Here is a 14,152-nt window from a genome sequence, read left to right on the forward strand (position 1 = left end):
ATTTAACCCCCAAATGTAAAGCACCATGGAATTAATGGTGCTATATAAATAAATAATAATAATAATAATAATAATTATAATAATAATAATAATAATAATAAATATTGTCCCATATGACCCGACTATTCCAAAATGTTCCATTTTTAACTAAACTGAATAAAGGGAATTTATCTCGGATGAACTAAAATGACCACCATCACATGTACTGCACTGTAAAAGCACAGAAGAGACTCGTGTCTTGTTAGTCACTGTGATGTTCTGGTCCATCTGACAGCCTCTTATCTAATAGTCCGTGGTAAATGGACACCTGACTGTGCTGATGTCATATACAGTATATAACGTTGCGTGGGCTGGAACACGAGGCGTATCAGTGGTGGTCACAGTAGGAGATGGAGCCAATGTGTTCAACCCAAAACAAATCTTGGTCTCAAACCAGAAACTAAACGTATCATGAGAAGTTTACCCATCTCTACTAAAAAACAATTTACAATATGTAAGAAAATCTAAGAGACCTAAGACTTAAGAACTACTCTGACCTTATCTTACCTTACCATAATGATATACTACCTGGAACAAACCTGGTAATTTATTCCTATAGGCTTCATTACAATGTTTATTGGGTTGGGTGAGAATTCCGGAAAGAATAGTCCAAAACCTGCGACCTTTCCAGTAAAGTACTATACACATCCTGAAATTCTAGTTGTGTGCCTGTGTGAGAAGGAAGGGTGTGTTTTTGAACAGAGAAAGCCAAACAAAAAAGAAGAAAACCCCTGTGTTGCATAAGATTTTCACATGTCTATAAAATCAGCTGTTCTGTTACTTGCAGAAGCAGAAGACATTTCCACTGTCTGGAGATAAGAAGACTTCTTGAACTTGTGCGTCTTAAGACAGGTAATAAATGACATCCTATTGGGCTGCTTTCACAGCCATGAAACTTGGTCCGTGGGTCCAATTTAACAGTCCGAACACTATGCGAGGAGACAGACTATATCGGTGCGCATACTAATGTTAAATATTTTATATCTACAGATACAACAATGCAAGAAGTTCCAGAATTAAGTGACCTCTCTATGGACATCAGGTAATAGTTTATACTTATGTAGGTTTGGACTGACAGAGCTGAATGTGTGAATAACAAACTCTGTAATGCATGAATTCCCGAAAGCTAAGGCCCCACGTTGCAGAAATGTCGCAGTTGTGCTTTTTGAACCAATGAGTGGATTGAGCAGAAGGGAGAAGTATAAGAACTTCTTATATATTTCCCATTCCTTTTGTAGTCATTCTTGGTTTTGGCTCAAAAAATTGCTGCAAAATCTGTTACAAAAAAAAAAGCTGTGTTTCTGCAACCTAAAGGGGTTTTCCATTTTTATACATATATATGACAGGGGTCTTATACCTCCCTCATCCCCTACTGCTGCTGTTCTGATGGTGCCCGGGTCACCATTGCAAATCACTTCCTGCACCTGTATCGGCATTGCAGGAAATAGCTGAGAATTCTTGCTTACCCAATCCTCTCTTAGGCTAGGCTCAAACTAGTGCTGGGCTTTAAATCATACAAGTCCGACGGGGATCCAAACAATGGAGAGCCCGTCCAGTAAAACAGTGTTACCACAGACACCATAGACTGTAATGGGGTCTGCCTGGTGTCCGTCAGGTTTTTGCCACTTTTATACTGAAATCGGAGAGAAAAGTTCTCCGTGCAGGAAACTCTGACGCAAATGTTAACCTAGTCTTAGCACACAAACATCCAAATATCTGCATTACTAGACCCATCGATACACCGACTAGCGACAACAGTGTATCATTATCTATCATAACAGGTCCATAAATGGCAGCTTGTTGACAGTCTGCAGGTTGCAATTTCTACATTGATCACAGTATTGAATGTGGTTATATTGCAAAAAATCTATATTTTACATTTACCTCGATTTTAGGTTCATGTAATCCAGGGTCATGGCTAATAGAGGTGCAGAGGTACCAGTTATACCCAGCCCTGATGCCTGATAAACATTACGGCTAAAACCAACATGATTTGTTTCACAGATAACCTTATATACAATATGGCTTGTTTTTTTTTTCTTTTGCTCTATAACAAATTATTATACTTTATTTTTCGTTTATTCAGTAAAAACGATGAAGAATTTTACGCCAATGACGTCTCCGACACAATGAAGGTAAATTACAAGTGGCGATTTAGTTACTTTTTGTCTATGTGTAGAAAATCTACTGTCTTGTATACATCATCGATAGGAATTTATGTTGTCTTGGACCTCTTGGTCCATCAGATTTACTATATCTGGCATGAATTCAGAAATCTATATTGTAATAACTTACAATGAGGCTTCTTTTATCCTTAGCACACTAAGGGTATGTTCACACACTGCAGATTTTCTTGCAGACATTTATAATAATTAGAGATGAGCGAATAGTATTCGATCGAATACCTCGCTCCCATAGGAATGCGTGTAAGTGGCCGAACACCAAGGGGTTAAGCGCATCAAATATTGACTGCGCTTAACCCCTTGGTGTTCGGCCGCTTACACGCATTCCTATGCCGGCGAGGTATTCGATCAAATACTACTCGCTCATCTCTAATAATAAACAGTTCCATTATTCTTATTGAAGCTTATAAAATGAATGCGGATGTATTCCACCAAGCAAACTTTCTTAAAATTTTTGTAAACACCATTGACATCTATAGGATACTTGTAAAGGTAGCCTAACAATGAAGATGATGGAAAATATCTCATTTTATTCCACAGGCCAATAAGTATTCGCACTCTCATGAACGCCTTCTGAATATTAGGCCGGAGATCAGAAAGTCACAAAGTCCATTACATGTGTTCAAGAAAGTGGTAGCCATTTCTAGAGTTGCGAAAAAATTAAAGGGAGGCCATGGATACAAAAGCCATCTGCTCTTCTTTGATGAGGATCTGCTGTCTCCAACCGTAGTGAATGGTAAGATCCTATAAAGATATATATGCTATGCCTGTAAATGGTTACATTACTGGATGTGAAGAGGTTAACCTATACCAAAATCTGAACCGGAGTTTAGGGGAGGCTGCATACTGTGTGATCTGAAATAGACATTTGGGAGGAGCATTGTAAGGCGAGACATGTCACTCAGCCAATCATATGTTTATCTATACTTGCATTACAACCATATCCCTATTGGGGATTACATACTAATTCAATGCAAATGTTGCATTTGGTCACTTGTGAACCAAGGACCTGAGCTCTGCAAGGTAAGGCTGAGTTTACACTACCGCCGCTGTCTGCCCCCGGGTTTTCGTTCCAAAACCCCAGGGAAACTGGACAGGGTTCGGCTTGCCGGTGGTCAGCTTTAAAACCAATTCTTTTGAAGGGGTTTTTATAGGTGACCACCAGTCAGTGGCGTAACTAGGAATGGCGGGGCCCCGTGGCAAACTTTTGACATGGGGCCCCCCCCAAACCGACGCCGAAGACCTCAACCGACCCCCTCCTCAGAACTCTATTATGTCCCTTAGTAAGCCCTGCACACAGTATTAACCCCAATAGTGTCCCCTGCACACAGTATTAACCCCAATAGTGTCCCCTGCACACAGTATTAACCCCAATAGTGCCCCCTGCACACAGTATTAACCCCAATAGTGGCCCCTGCACACAGAATTAACCCCAATAGTGGTCCCTGTACACATAGTATTAACCCCAATAGTGGCCCCTGCACACAGTATTAACCCCAATAGTGGCCCCTACACACAGAATTAACCCCAATAGTGGCCCCTGCACACATAGTATTAACCCCAATAGTGGCCCCTGCACACAGAATTAACCCCAATAGTGGCCACTGCACACATAGTATTAACCCCAATAGTGGCCCCTGCACACAGAATTAACCCCAATAGTGGCCCCTGCACACATAGTATTAACCCCAATAGTGGCCCCTGCACACAGTATTATGTCCCACTGTGGACATCCATAAACAATTATTATACTCTGGGGTCTTTTCAGACCCCAGAGTATAATAATCGGAGACCTGGGGGAATAAAAACATTTTTTAAAAAAACAGTTGCTTACCTGTGCCCGGCTCCTAGGCTGTCAGCTACCGGCTGCCGCTCTTGTCCTGCATTAATGACGTCGGACGTCACATGACCCGGGAAGCAGACCCGGGTCATGTGACGTCAGAGACGTCAGACACGAATGAGGGAGGCCGGAGGCAGGATCGTGGAGAGGTAAGTAACACTGTTTGTTATGTTCCTTACGTCTCCCGGTCCGCTGATCATTATACTCGGGGGTCTGCAAAGACCCCCGAGTATAATGATAGTGTTTGTGGGGCCCGCGGTGTCACTTGCCGATCCCGGCCCAGCCAGGATCGGCAAGTGAATGGGGCCCGTAACGGACTATTTAAAAAAAAACAAAAAAAAAAAAACGCAGCGGTAGCGGCTGTCACCGGGCCCCCTAATGGCCCGGGCCCTGTGGCAGCTGCTACTGCTGCTACCACGGTAGTTACGCCCCTGCCACCAGTGTCCATATGCAGCCTCTCTGCTTGGAAACCATTTTTTTTTGCATAGACACAAAGTCCTACATGCTGGCCGCCAGCAAGCCGTCCCCTGTCCAGTTTCCCCGGGGTTCAGGATGGAAACCTCGGTGCGGACAGCAGTGGTATAAGGTCTTCCTATATATTTACTATTCTTTTTGTAACCATTCTAAGCATTGGCTCCAAAAAACGCAACAAAAATTGTGTTTCTGCAATGTGGGGCTTTATCCTAAAGCATATCACTAAATCCTTTTAACAGAGCAGAGGAGAAGCTCAGGAAAGATGGAAGCCCCTATAATCATATATAAAAAAAAACAGAATTAAAAAAAAATTAAAACTGAAAAAAAAGTATGCTCCAAAGGTTCAGCAAAAAAAATTAATATATACCTAAGTTTTTATTAGCCAATTTCTGTGCAGGCAGGGGGAGTAGATAAGCCGTGACATCATCTATGTTCAGTTGTGAGTGTAATAATGACTCAGTGGTGTTATCTACAGAAGCGTTATCACCTGTAGCAATCCTGTCTGTTTTGTCTATGATGTAAATGAGGTGACTATTGCAAAGGAAACCCCTAGAACAGTGATGGCGAACCTTTTAGAGATTGAGTGCCCAAACTTCAACCCAAAACCCACTAATTTCTCACAAAGCGCCAACACGGTAATTTAACCTTAATAATGTGCCGATCCAGAATTGCACACAATTACAGACCTGCAAAATATGGTCATACAAATGGGGCTTTATAGAGCTTTCTGCTCCACTGTGACCCCCACACACTCCAATCTGCTTCACAGTGACCCCTACAAAGTACAATCAGCTCCACAGTGGCCTCCACACAATATAAACTGCTGCACAGTGATCCCCACACAGTACAATCTGCTCCACAGTGGTCCCCACAAAGTACAATCAGCTCCACAGTGGCCTCCACACAGTATGAACTGCTGCACAGTGATCCCCACACAGTACAATCAGCTCCACAGTGGTCCCCACACAGTATAATCAGCTCCACAGTGGCCTCCACACAGTATAATCAGCTCCACAGTGGCCTCCACAGAGTATAATCAGCTCCACAGTGGCCTCCACAGAGTATAAACTGCTGCACAGTGATCCCCACAAAGTACAATCTGCTCTACAGTGGCCTCCACAGAGTATAATCCGCTGCACAGTGGTTCCCGCACAGTACAATTTGCTCCATGGTGGCCCCCACACAGTATAATCTGTTCCACGGATGGGTGCCCAAAGAGAGGACTCTGAGTGCCACTTATGGCACCCATGCCATAGGTTTGCCATCACAGCCCTAAAATATCATCAGGTGTCAGTATATTATTCCGCTTCAGTGGTCAGAGTGAAAATTGTAGGATTTAGTACTTTTTTAGATATGAATAGTGACATTTACTTTTTTTTAGAATTTTTTTTTTAATAATTATGTTCTTAATTAATTAAAAAATATGTTTAATATAAAAATTTGAAAAAAAAAGGCATTTTTTTATTTTAACAGAAAACATTGCCTTCAAAGAAGTAGAAAGTGAAGAAGCGTCTCCGCAGAGGTTCAAAAAGGATTCTCGTGAAACATCACAGCACACGATGCAAGACTTACGCATGAGGTTCTTAGTGATGGAAGGCAAAGACTCTGCTGTGGCCTTAAGTTTAGAAGAGGGGAATATCCAGCGGGCATGTAAGTGTTACTTACTATTAATGGCATCAAATATAGTATAACTTTTTAGGAAAATCTGAATTGAGTTTTACTTTTGGAAACACTGCTAGACTGGTCTTAAAAAGGAATGCCCAATGACATACATCATCTGATAGGTGCTGACGCTGTTACCATGACTGTATTGGTGATTTGTCTATCCAAAACATATAGAAGATGACTGAACAGAATAACTTAATAACATAATATAATACATGGACGAACATAGGCCACATAGCGCAATCTGGATGGGAAAATCCTGTCCATGCGTTGGCTGGATTTACCATCTGGAACCAAGTAAGGAGATTAGGACTCCTTGTATCACAGTAATCGGCAGAAACTTCTAGCATCATAGATCACTAAGGTCCGGTTGCCCTTTTGCAAGGGGCCAAAGGGCCCCCAGGATTATATGCAGAACTGCCCCTATTACTTGCACATGCTCCCCATCCACTAGCAGTTGTTGGTTTACCTGATCTGTGCAGGGTGCAGGTATCACAGTATGAAAAATAAGCTTAGGGTTGGGAAACCCCTTTAATACGGTGTATGTAACAGTACTAATAACAGGGTACCCCTGATTCACCAATGATTTTTCTTGCAGTAATAATAAATGTGGACACCTACAGTGAAAGAATTCCTGATCTATTGAAACGCCCGGTTACATTGGGGATAACAGGCCAGAATCTTTATTTTTGCTGCACCACTGAAGAAGGGATCACAAAGCTGCGTCTCATTGTGAGTATTCTTATATGTTTACCCGGCAGGTCCTGATATAGGTCCGGTTACCTCTCCTGACATGACAGTTTTTGCATTCTCCATGATATAATTCCAGAGAATGATCTTTCATACCTCTACATTGCGCCGTTCCTCTGAATGGTCGGGGCACTACTGTATAAAGCTGTGAGTTTGGTCCGGCCATTTGAGAGCACATTGTATCATAACTCACTATGGTGCAGTGAGTGCCACCCACACAGCCATGGGCACGGAGTCATGTGAATGACCCCTAAGAGCAAACACTACTTCAGTATACAGAACTACCTATAAACTGTGGGAAGAATATGCAAATCTGTCTTCCATGATGTAATTAGGAAGTCAAGTGCCTCAGTGTTGCAAATCAATAGAGGGCGCTCACTGGAATGTGCAAGCCTGTCTTCCCTGATGTAGTTAGGAAGACAGAATCTCAGTGAAATAACCCAATAAAGGCTGCTCCCGTTAACATCATGCTCAACCTTCCAAGAGGCCTTTGTTTTGCAATGATGCTGGGATTATTACCAGGTATAGTCTCTCAACCGAGGACGGCCGTTTCGATGTTATTGCATCTCGTCAGCCCAGTGTAGAGAAGACTAACCTGGTAGAGGTGAGAGGCTTAGACAGGGTTAGGGGCATATCGTCACTCCCTATACCTATAAACTGGTCATAGAAAATCTACCTGCTATACATAGCACTGAAAAGGATGCATTACAACATAGTCTTACTCTGTCTAGTCAGTGCTAATAGTGCCAGGTTATTATCCTATTGACAAAGTGAACAGGAATGCCCAGTAAGGACTTTATTTACACATTTCCAAGCGGAATAACTGAGGAACAGCGTAATGCACAGTCCATATAAAGAATTCTCCAACATAATAAATCTTTTCATCCCTTATAAAATCACAATAGCAGACATGCCAAGAGAGCTGACAGGTTCTCTGTACCATATTTCTTGACTCTGATCTAAATATATCATTGGTGTTTTTTTATTCAGGAAGTCAACATTAAAGAAAAAGAAAAGATGGATGAGTTGTTGCCCTTCGTCTTCTACTGCAGCCAATCAGAGAGAGACAGACGATCAGATGCGTCGTTCAAGACTTTTGAGCCAGCGGCCTTCCCTGACTATGTCTTATGCACATCTCAAAGCGATAGGGGGGAGCTGCAAATAAGACCAAAAACTGATCAAAATGTCCTGATAGATTTCACATTGTCTCCAGAATTTTCTTGAGATGCAGGCTCTTATATGTAGGTACTGAGCAGAATTATTTTCTATTTTCCTATTGTTCGTCTAGGACTTTTTCTCCTAGAGCCTCCATAGCCAAGCCGTGGTCAAAGCTGGTCCTTCATGTCCGCAGAAGAGGGACATGTAGATGAGATATGGAAAATGTGTTGCAGCAATTTCCTTCCACAGTGAGCCTATAACGGGCAACCACTGCTAGCTACTATAATACTTACCTTTCTTAGGTTGGCCCTAGAGATGCACTACCTATACACATATCACATAAGACACCCCATACACTATAGACAGATGTCAGCCAAGTTTATTAGGTAACTCCAAACTGCCGCCATATACATGCATGTCCAGATTCATGATCAGACGCTCCTCCAAGAACAAAAGACATTGAAATTCTATGTCACCCATCCTTCTCTACTCAACTTGGGTGGCCCTTACAGACGATCAGCTGAAATAGAGGTCTTAAGGCTGAAGGGGTACCTAGATATTACACCCCTATATCTGGCTTACTGATTGTTTAGGCAACAGCGTGTCTGTATTATTTATATCTTATATGACTGTATTATTTTGGCTCATACTGTATATACTCGAGTATAAGCCGACCCGAATATAAGCCGAGGCCCCTAATTTTACCACAAAAAAACTGGGAAAACTTATTGACTCGAGTATAAGCCGAGGAGGAGGAAATGCGGCAGCTACTGGAAAATTTCAAAAATTAATATGGTTGGAGTTTTTGGGTGCAGTAGATGCTGGGTGCTGGGGAATGGGAGGGGGTGTTTTGGTTGTCTGTCTGCCCCTTCCATGAGCTTGAGGACTGGGATTTTTTTCCCCCACTTGGAATTCAAATTTTTTTTATTTTTTTTTTTGCTGACTCGAGTATAAGCCGAGGGGGGGGCTTCTTCAGCATAAAAACTGTGCTGAAAAATTCGGCTTATACTCAAGTATATACGGTATTTGGGTTTTAATGGTCCTACACACATCTGACTTCATGTTCCTGGACTGTATGCATGTTACTGGAATACACCATGACCTGGGGTAGTGGGACTGTCCTGCTGGATGTGGAGTCCTTTAAAGGGACTTAAGTGAAGACATAACTTAAAAGGGTTGTCCAGGATATACAGTTTTTCACAAGGAGGCCGAGGAGGGTGAAAAATAATAATAAAACAACATACTCACCTGTCCTTGGTATCTCCCACTGCTGTCCGGTCCTGCAGCGTCTGGAGACTTCTTCCAGTGGAAGTCCCCAATTCAAGTGACCTCAGGAGAGGAATCGGGAAATCCTCCAGTGATGCGGGGATGATCAAGACTAGAGATGAGCGAACACTGTTTGTATCAGCCGATCCGAACAGCACGCTCCCATAGAAATGAATGGAAGCACCTGTGACGCTGGCTTTGCCGGCAGCCGGCCGGTGTCACAGGTGCTTCCATTCATTTCTATGCGTGCGTGCTGTTCGAATCGGCTGATCCGAACAGTGTTCGCTCATCTCTAATCAAGACCAGTCTTGATAAATCCCTCCATAATGTCTCAGCTCCCCACCTCATAGTAATAAAAGCATTGTCTTGGTCTGCCATGTGTGAGGCCTCTTGAGAAGTAACAGAATCTAATAAGCACTTTCATAAAGTTCCAGTCCTCAAACAGAAAACACATAAGTAACTCTCTGAAGAGTCCATATATTATTTATAGCTATATATTATGTATATATTTATATAATGTAACATGTTATCATATTTAATATAATATTATTATAAATTGTATATATTGGGTAGATTTGGTATTTCTGTTTTTATACAAAAATATAAAGAACAAATAAAACACTAAGAAATCAATATTGTTCTGATAAAAGTTATTTGTATCGACTGATGGCATAATAGAGGATAATATAATGGGGTAGATGTGTTTCTTCCACGGCCAAAACGTTGCGTTTTTCGCATGTGGGGCTTCAGCCTATGAGTGTGTTTCGGCACAATGACATTGAAGATGGGCTCCAAATTTGCCTGGCTGTCTCAGGAAGAGGCCTAGCTTTAAACTGCTGGGCCACAATGCAGAATCTGTAATGGGGTCCCTATATACCATAAATCATTTAGAATAGCGGTATATTTTATGTGTCAAAGGGACCTATGGGCCCTGTAATGACGGTTACTGCTGCACCCTCTATAGCTTGGCCACGGAGGAGATCACATCAACAGATCATCTGAGTCAGACTTTTTTGTACTATTTTCAACTACAAAACAACAACTTTCGTTGCAAGTTGTTCTTGACTTTCCTCCATGTTTTATTGTGACCACTATTTTACCGCAACTCTCATGTGACTTTAGCTTGTCATGTGACATGGACAGAAATGAACAGATAAACATTGTGACCTGCTCCATCCGATACTATAGGGAAGGCACTGCCTAAATAATGAACCCTATAGTGTCACAGCTCCTACAGCTACATAATATGGAGCTGTCCCTATGTACATGGCTCTGCAATGTATTTGTGTCCTTAGGTACTTACCATAATGCTCTAGCACTCAGGAAGTGTCTTGTGCACCACAACCATGGCGCAAGCAGGGCTTGATCTGTGGAAAATGTAAGTAAACAACAATAGGAAGTTGCCCAAGGTATCATTGCAGTTTCTTCTTAAGAAATCTTTTAAGTTTAGATTCCCATCCCCCTGCCCTGAGAAACAAAACTAGTGAACTGCTACTGACATATGCGGTTTTCAATGTAGTGTCATAGTGTGTTGTTTATTGGTCAATACCAGTTGTTGTCACTGTTGTTGATGGGTCATTATAGTGTTGTAATTCATGCATCTCAGGGTCAATATAAGTCACTAGAGATGAGTGAACACTGTTCGGATTAGCCGATCCGAACAACACGCACCCATAGAAATGAATGGAAGCACCTGTGACAGCAGCCGGCGGCAAAGTCAGCGTCACAGGTGCTTCCATTCATTTCTATGGGTGCGTGCTGTTTGGATCGGCTGATCCGAACAGTGTTCACTCATCTCTAAATTCCTGTCTGTGCTCAAGAACACATATACAGTTTGTGTAGTGTCGCTATAATGTGCGGTCTACCAACACATTTACACTATTGTGTGCGGTCCACCAACACATTGACACTATAGTGTATGGTCCACCAAGACATTTACATCATAATGTGTGGTCTACCAAAACATTTACACTATAATGTGCGGCCTCTAGGACACTTACAATATAGTGTGCAATCAACCAGAAGATTTTTTTTTTTTTTTTATGTAGATTGTGAGCCCCACATAGAGCTCACAATGTACATTTTTCCCTATCAGTATGTCTTTTTAATATGGGATGGAAATCCATGCAAACACGGGGAGAACATACAAACTCCTTGCAGATGATTTTTTGCCCTTGGTGGGATTTGAACACCAGGACTCCAGCACTGCAAGGCTGCAGTGCTAGCTAACCACTGAGCCACCGTGTGGCCCCAACCAGAAGATTTACACTATAGTGTGCGGTCTACCAAGATATTTACACCATAGTGTGCAGTCTGCTGAGACATACCTTCCTCCTCATATCCCACTTCACTTCCGTATGCTGAAACCATCTTCTGCTGAGGATTCTCTTGATTGTCACATGGTAGGAAAGGCCCTCAAATTCCCACTCCCACACTACTAGACCTTCCCCAGACTCACATACTCAGTAATCTGAAAGGGTATAGTAGCATCCCCAACACATATCTCCTTGCATTACAGTGACTCTGTACACTACCTGCAGCACTCAACATACCACAGTCTGGCACATCTAAGGCTGGTATTACACGACCTTATTGAATGTACGGTCCGCAAGTTGCTGATCAGCAACACTAGTTGCTGATTGGCAACATAGGTTCCACATATGTCCGTGTCCTGCCGCACTCTCCCATAGAGTTCTATGGGTGAGTCCATGCAGTGCCGCAATTCACGACCATTACGGACATGTCCTATAAATTGTGGTTGCGGGCTGGCCACACCACGGATAAAATATCCGGTGGTGTAAGAGGCCACATTGAATATGATGTGTCCGCAAATGGTCCACAATTGAAAACCCTCAATTGCCGACCGTTTGCGGACTTACATTACAGTCATGTAAGACCAGCCTAAGGGACTAGAGATGGGAGAACCTCTCAGGATTTGATTCATTTTGGATGGTTCGTGTCCAAGATTTGTTTCAGGTTGAACAAGTCTGGTACAAGACAACACCCTAAAATGGCTTAAAACATAGTGAGTGACACAGTCAGTGCTCTTAGGAACTCAGCTATCTAATTTCTAGCTCTCTAAGGCAATAAGGCAAACACAGACGAAATTATGTCAAAGTGAAAAGTGACATTATTATACTCTGGGGTCTCTTTAGACCTCTAGAGGGCAGCATCCTTAACATCATGCATGACTCAGTTAAAAAGTCTAATATCATGATGCGGATTTAATTGCCAAATTAGAATTTCTATTCCAAAAGGAACAGATTCCCAGCTATTGACAGCGCTGTTTCGGCCTATTGGGCCTCCTCACCATAGCGTAGGGATACTGATTTGGCAGAGTGAGAGACTATAGACCAGGGTCAGGGGATAATCGTACACATCAGGGAATCTGTTCCTTTTGGAATAGAAATACTAATTTGGCAATTAAATCTGCATCATGATATTATACTTTTTAAATGAGTCATGCATGATGTTAAGGATGCTGCCCTCCAGAGGGCAGCGTACAGAGTGCACTGTTCTCCTAATTACATCCTAGAGAATAGATTTGCATATTTTTACCCAGAATCCCTAGCGGAGCAGGAATGACTTGTAAGTCTCCGTACTGCCTATGTAGGCACACACTCTCCCTGATGTGTACAATTATCCCCTATACAGGGCCACACGGTGGCTCAGTGGTTAGCACTGCAGCCTTGCAGCGCTGGGTCCTGGTGTTCAAATCCCACCAAGGGCATAAAACCATCTGCAAGAAGTTTGTATGTTCTCCCCGTGTTTGCATGGATTTCCATCCCATATTCCAAAAAAAAAAAAAGACATACTGATAGGGAAAAATGTACATTGTGAGCTCTATATGGGGCTCACAATCTACATTTAAAAAAAAAATAAAAAAAAAAAAATTATCCCCTATACAGAAGTAGTCAGATATAGTATATATCAGACAGATCCATTCAGTGCCCTAATAACAGGGTCAGTAACACACAACCCTAGAGCCAGTCAGTGTACTTGGGCCATACTCTGGACACCAGAGGCGTAACTTGACGGGGTGCAGTTACACTGAGGCCCAGGAGCCTTAGGGGGCCCATAAGCACTGACACCAGTATTGAGATTGCAGCTTCCATCTGGCCAATAAACCAAGGAAACCCACAGATTACTCGAACCACACTAAAGTGGATTAAACTCCTTAGCATCCGTAACCATCACTATCAAGAATTCGCTGTAGGGATGAGGTAGGGGGCCTGGATATAAGATTGCACCAGGGACCCCAAGACTTTAGTTACACCACTGCTAGACACATGTAGACTACTAGTTGGGCATTTATGGGATATACTTTGGTTCCAATATGTGTATAACTCAGTATATAAACTATGCACCTACTAGATATAAGGTCAGACACAGAATACAGCTAGACCTATCCAAGTGGACCAGTAGTCAGGATGGGAAACATTTTTGCTGTTGGAACGTAGCATTTTGTTTCATTTTCTATTGACGTCTATTGAAATGATAATTGCGTGGCTAGTGAAAAGCAGAAATGGCACATTCACCAATATTTTTCCGGTATTGCTATCTGTATATTATCCGTGACCCATACATTGATTTGATTGGGCCGAGCCACAAATACAAACAGGTACAGGACCGGCTCCATATTTTTGCTCTTCACTATGGGGCAATAACGAATGTATCCATACTTGCAGATCTAAAGTACAGTTGTGTGTATTGGGCCTAAGACTGATAAAGAAAAAAAGCAGCCATCTTTAAATGATGGAAGGGTTTATTGGAGCCC

At 42.3% G+C, this 14,152-nt stretch overlaps 1 protein-coding gene across 1 annotated transcript; it reads left to right on the top strand.

The window, feature by feature from the left end:
• Window positions 1-450: 450 nt before the first annotated feature.
• LOC142204489 (interleukin-1 beta-like) lies at window positions 451-8,175 on the top strand. Its single transcript, XM_075275802.1, has 9 exons — window positions 451-493; window positions 599-725; window positions 827-891; window positions 1,030-1,081; window positions 2,126-2,174; window positions 2,763-2,958; window positions 6,010-6,186; window positions 6,800-6,933; window positions 7,942-8,175. Exons 1-9 carry the CDS (start codon window positions 451-453, stop codon window positions 8,173-8,175), a joined length of 1,077 nt encoding a protein of 358 aa, XP_075131903.1.
• Window positions 8,176-14,152: the final 5,977 nt, after the last annotated feature.

The sequence above is a fragment of the Leptodactylus fuscus genome, chromosome 5 (assembly GCF_031893055.1).
Source record: "Leptodactylus fuscus isolate aLepFus1 chromosome 5, aLepFus1.hap2, whole genome shotgun sequence".
NCBI classification, from domain to species: Eukaryota; Metazoa; Chordata; class Amphibia; order Anura; family Leptodactylidae; genus Leptodactylus; species Leptodactylus fuscus.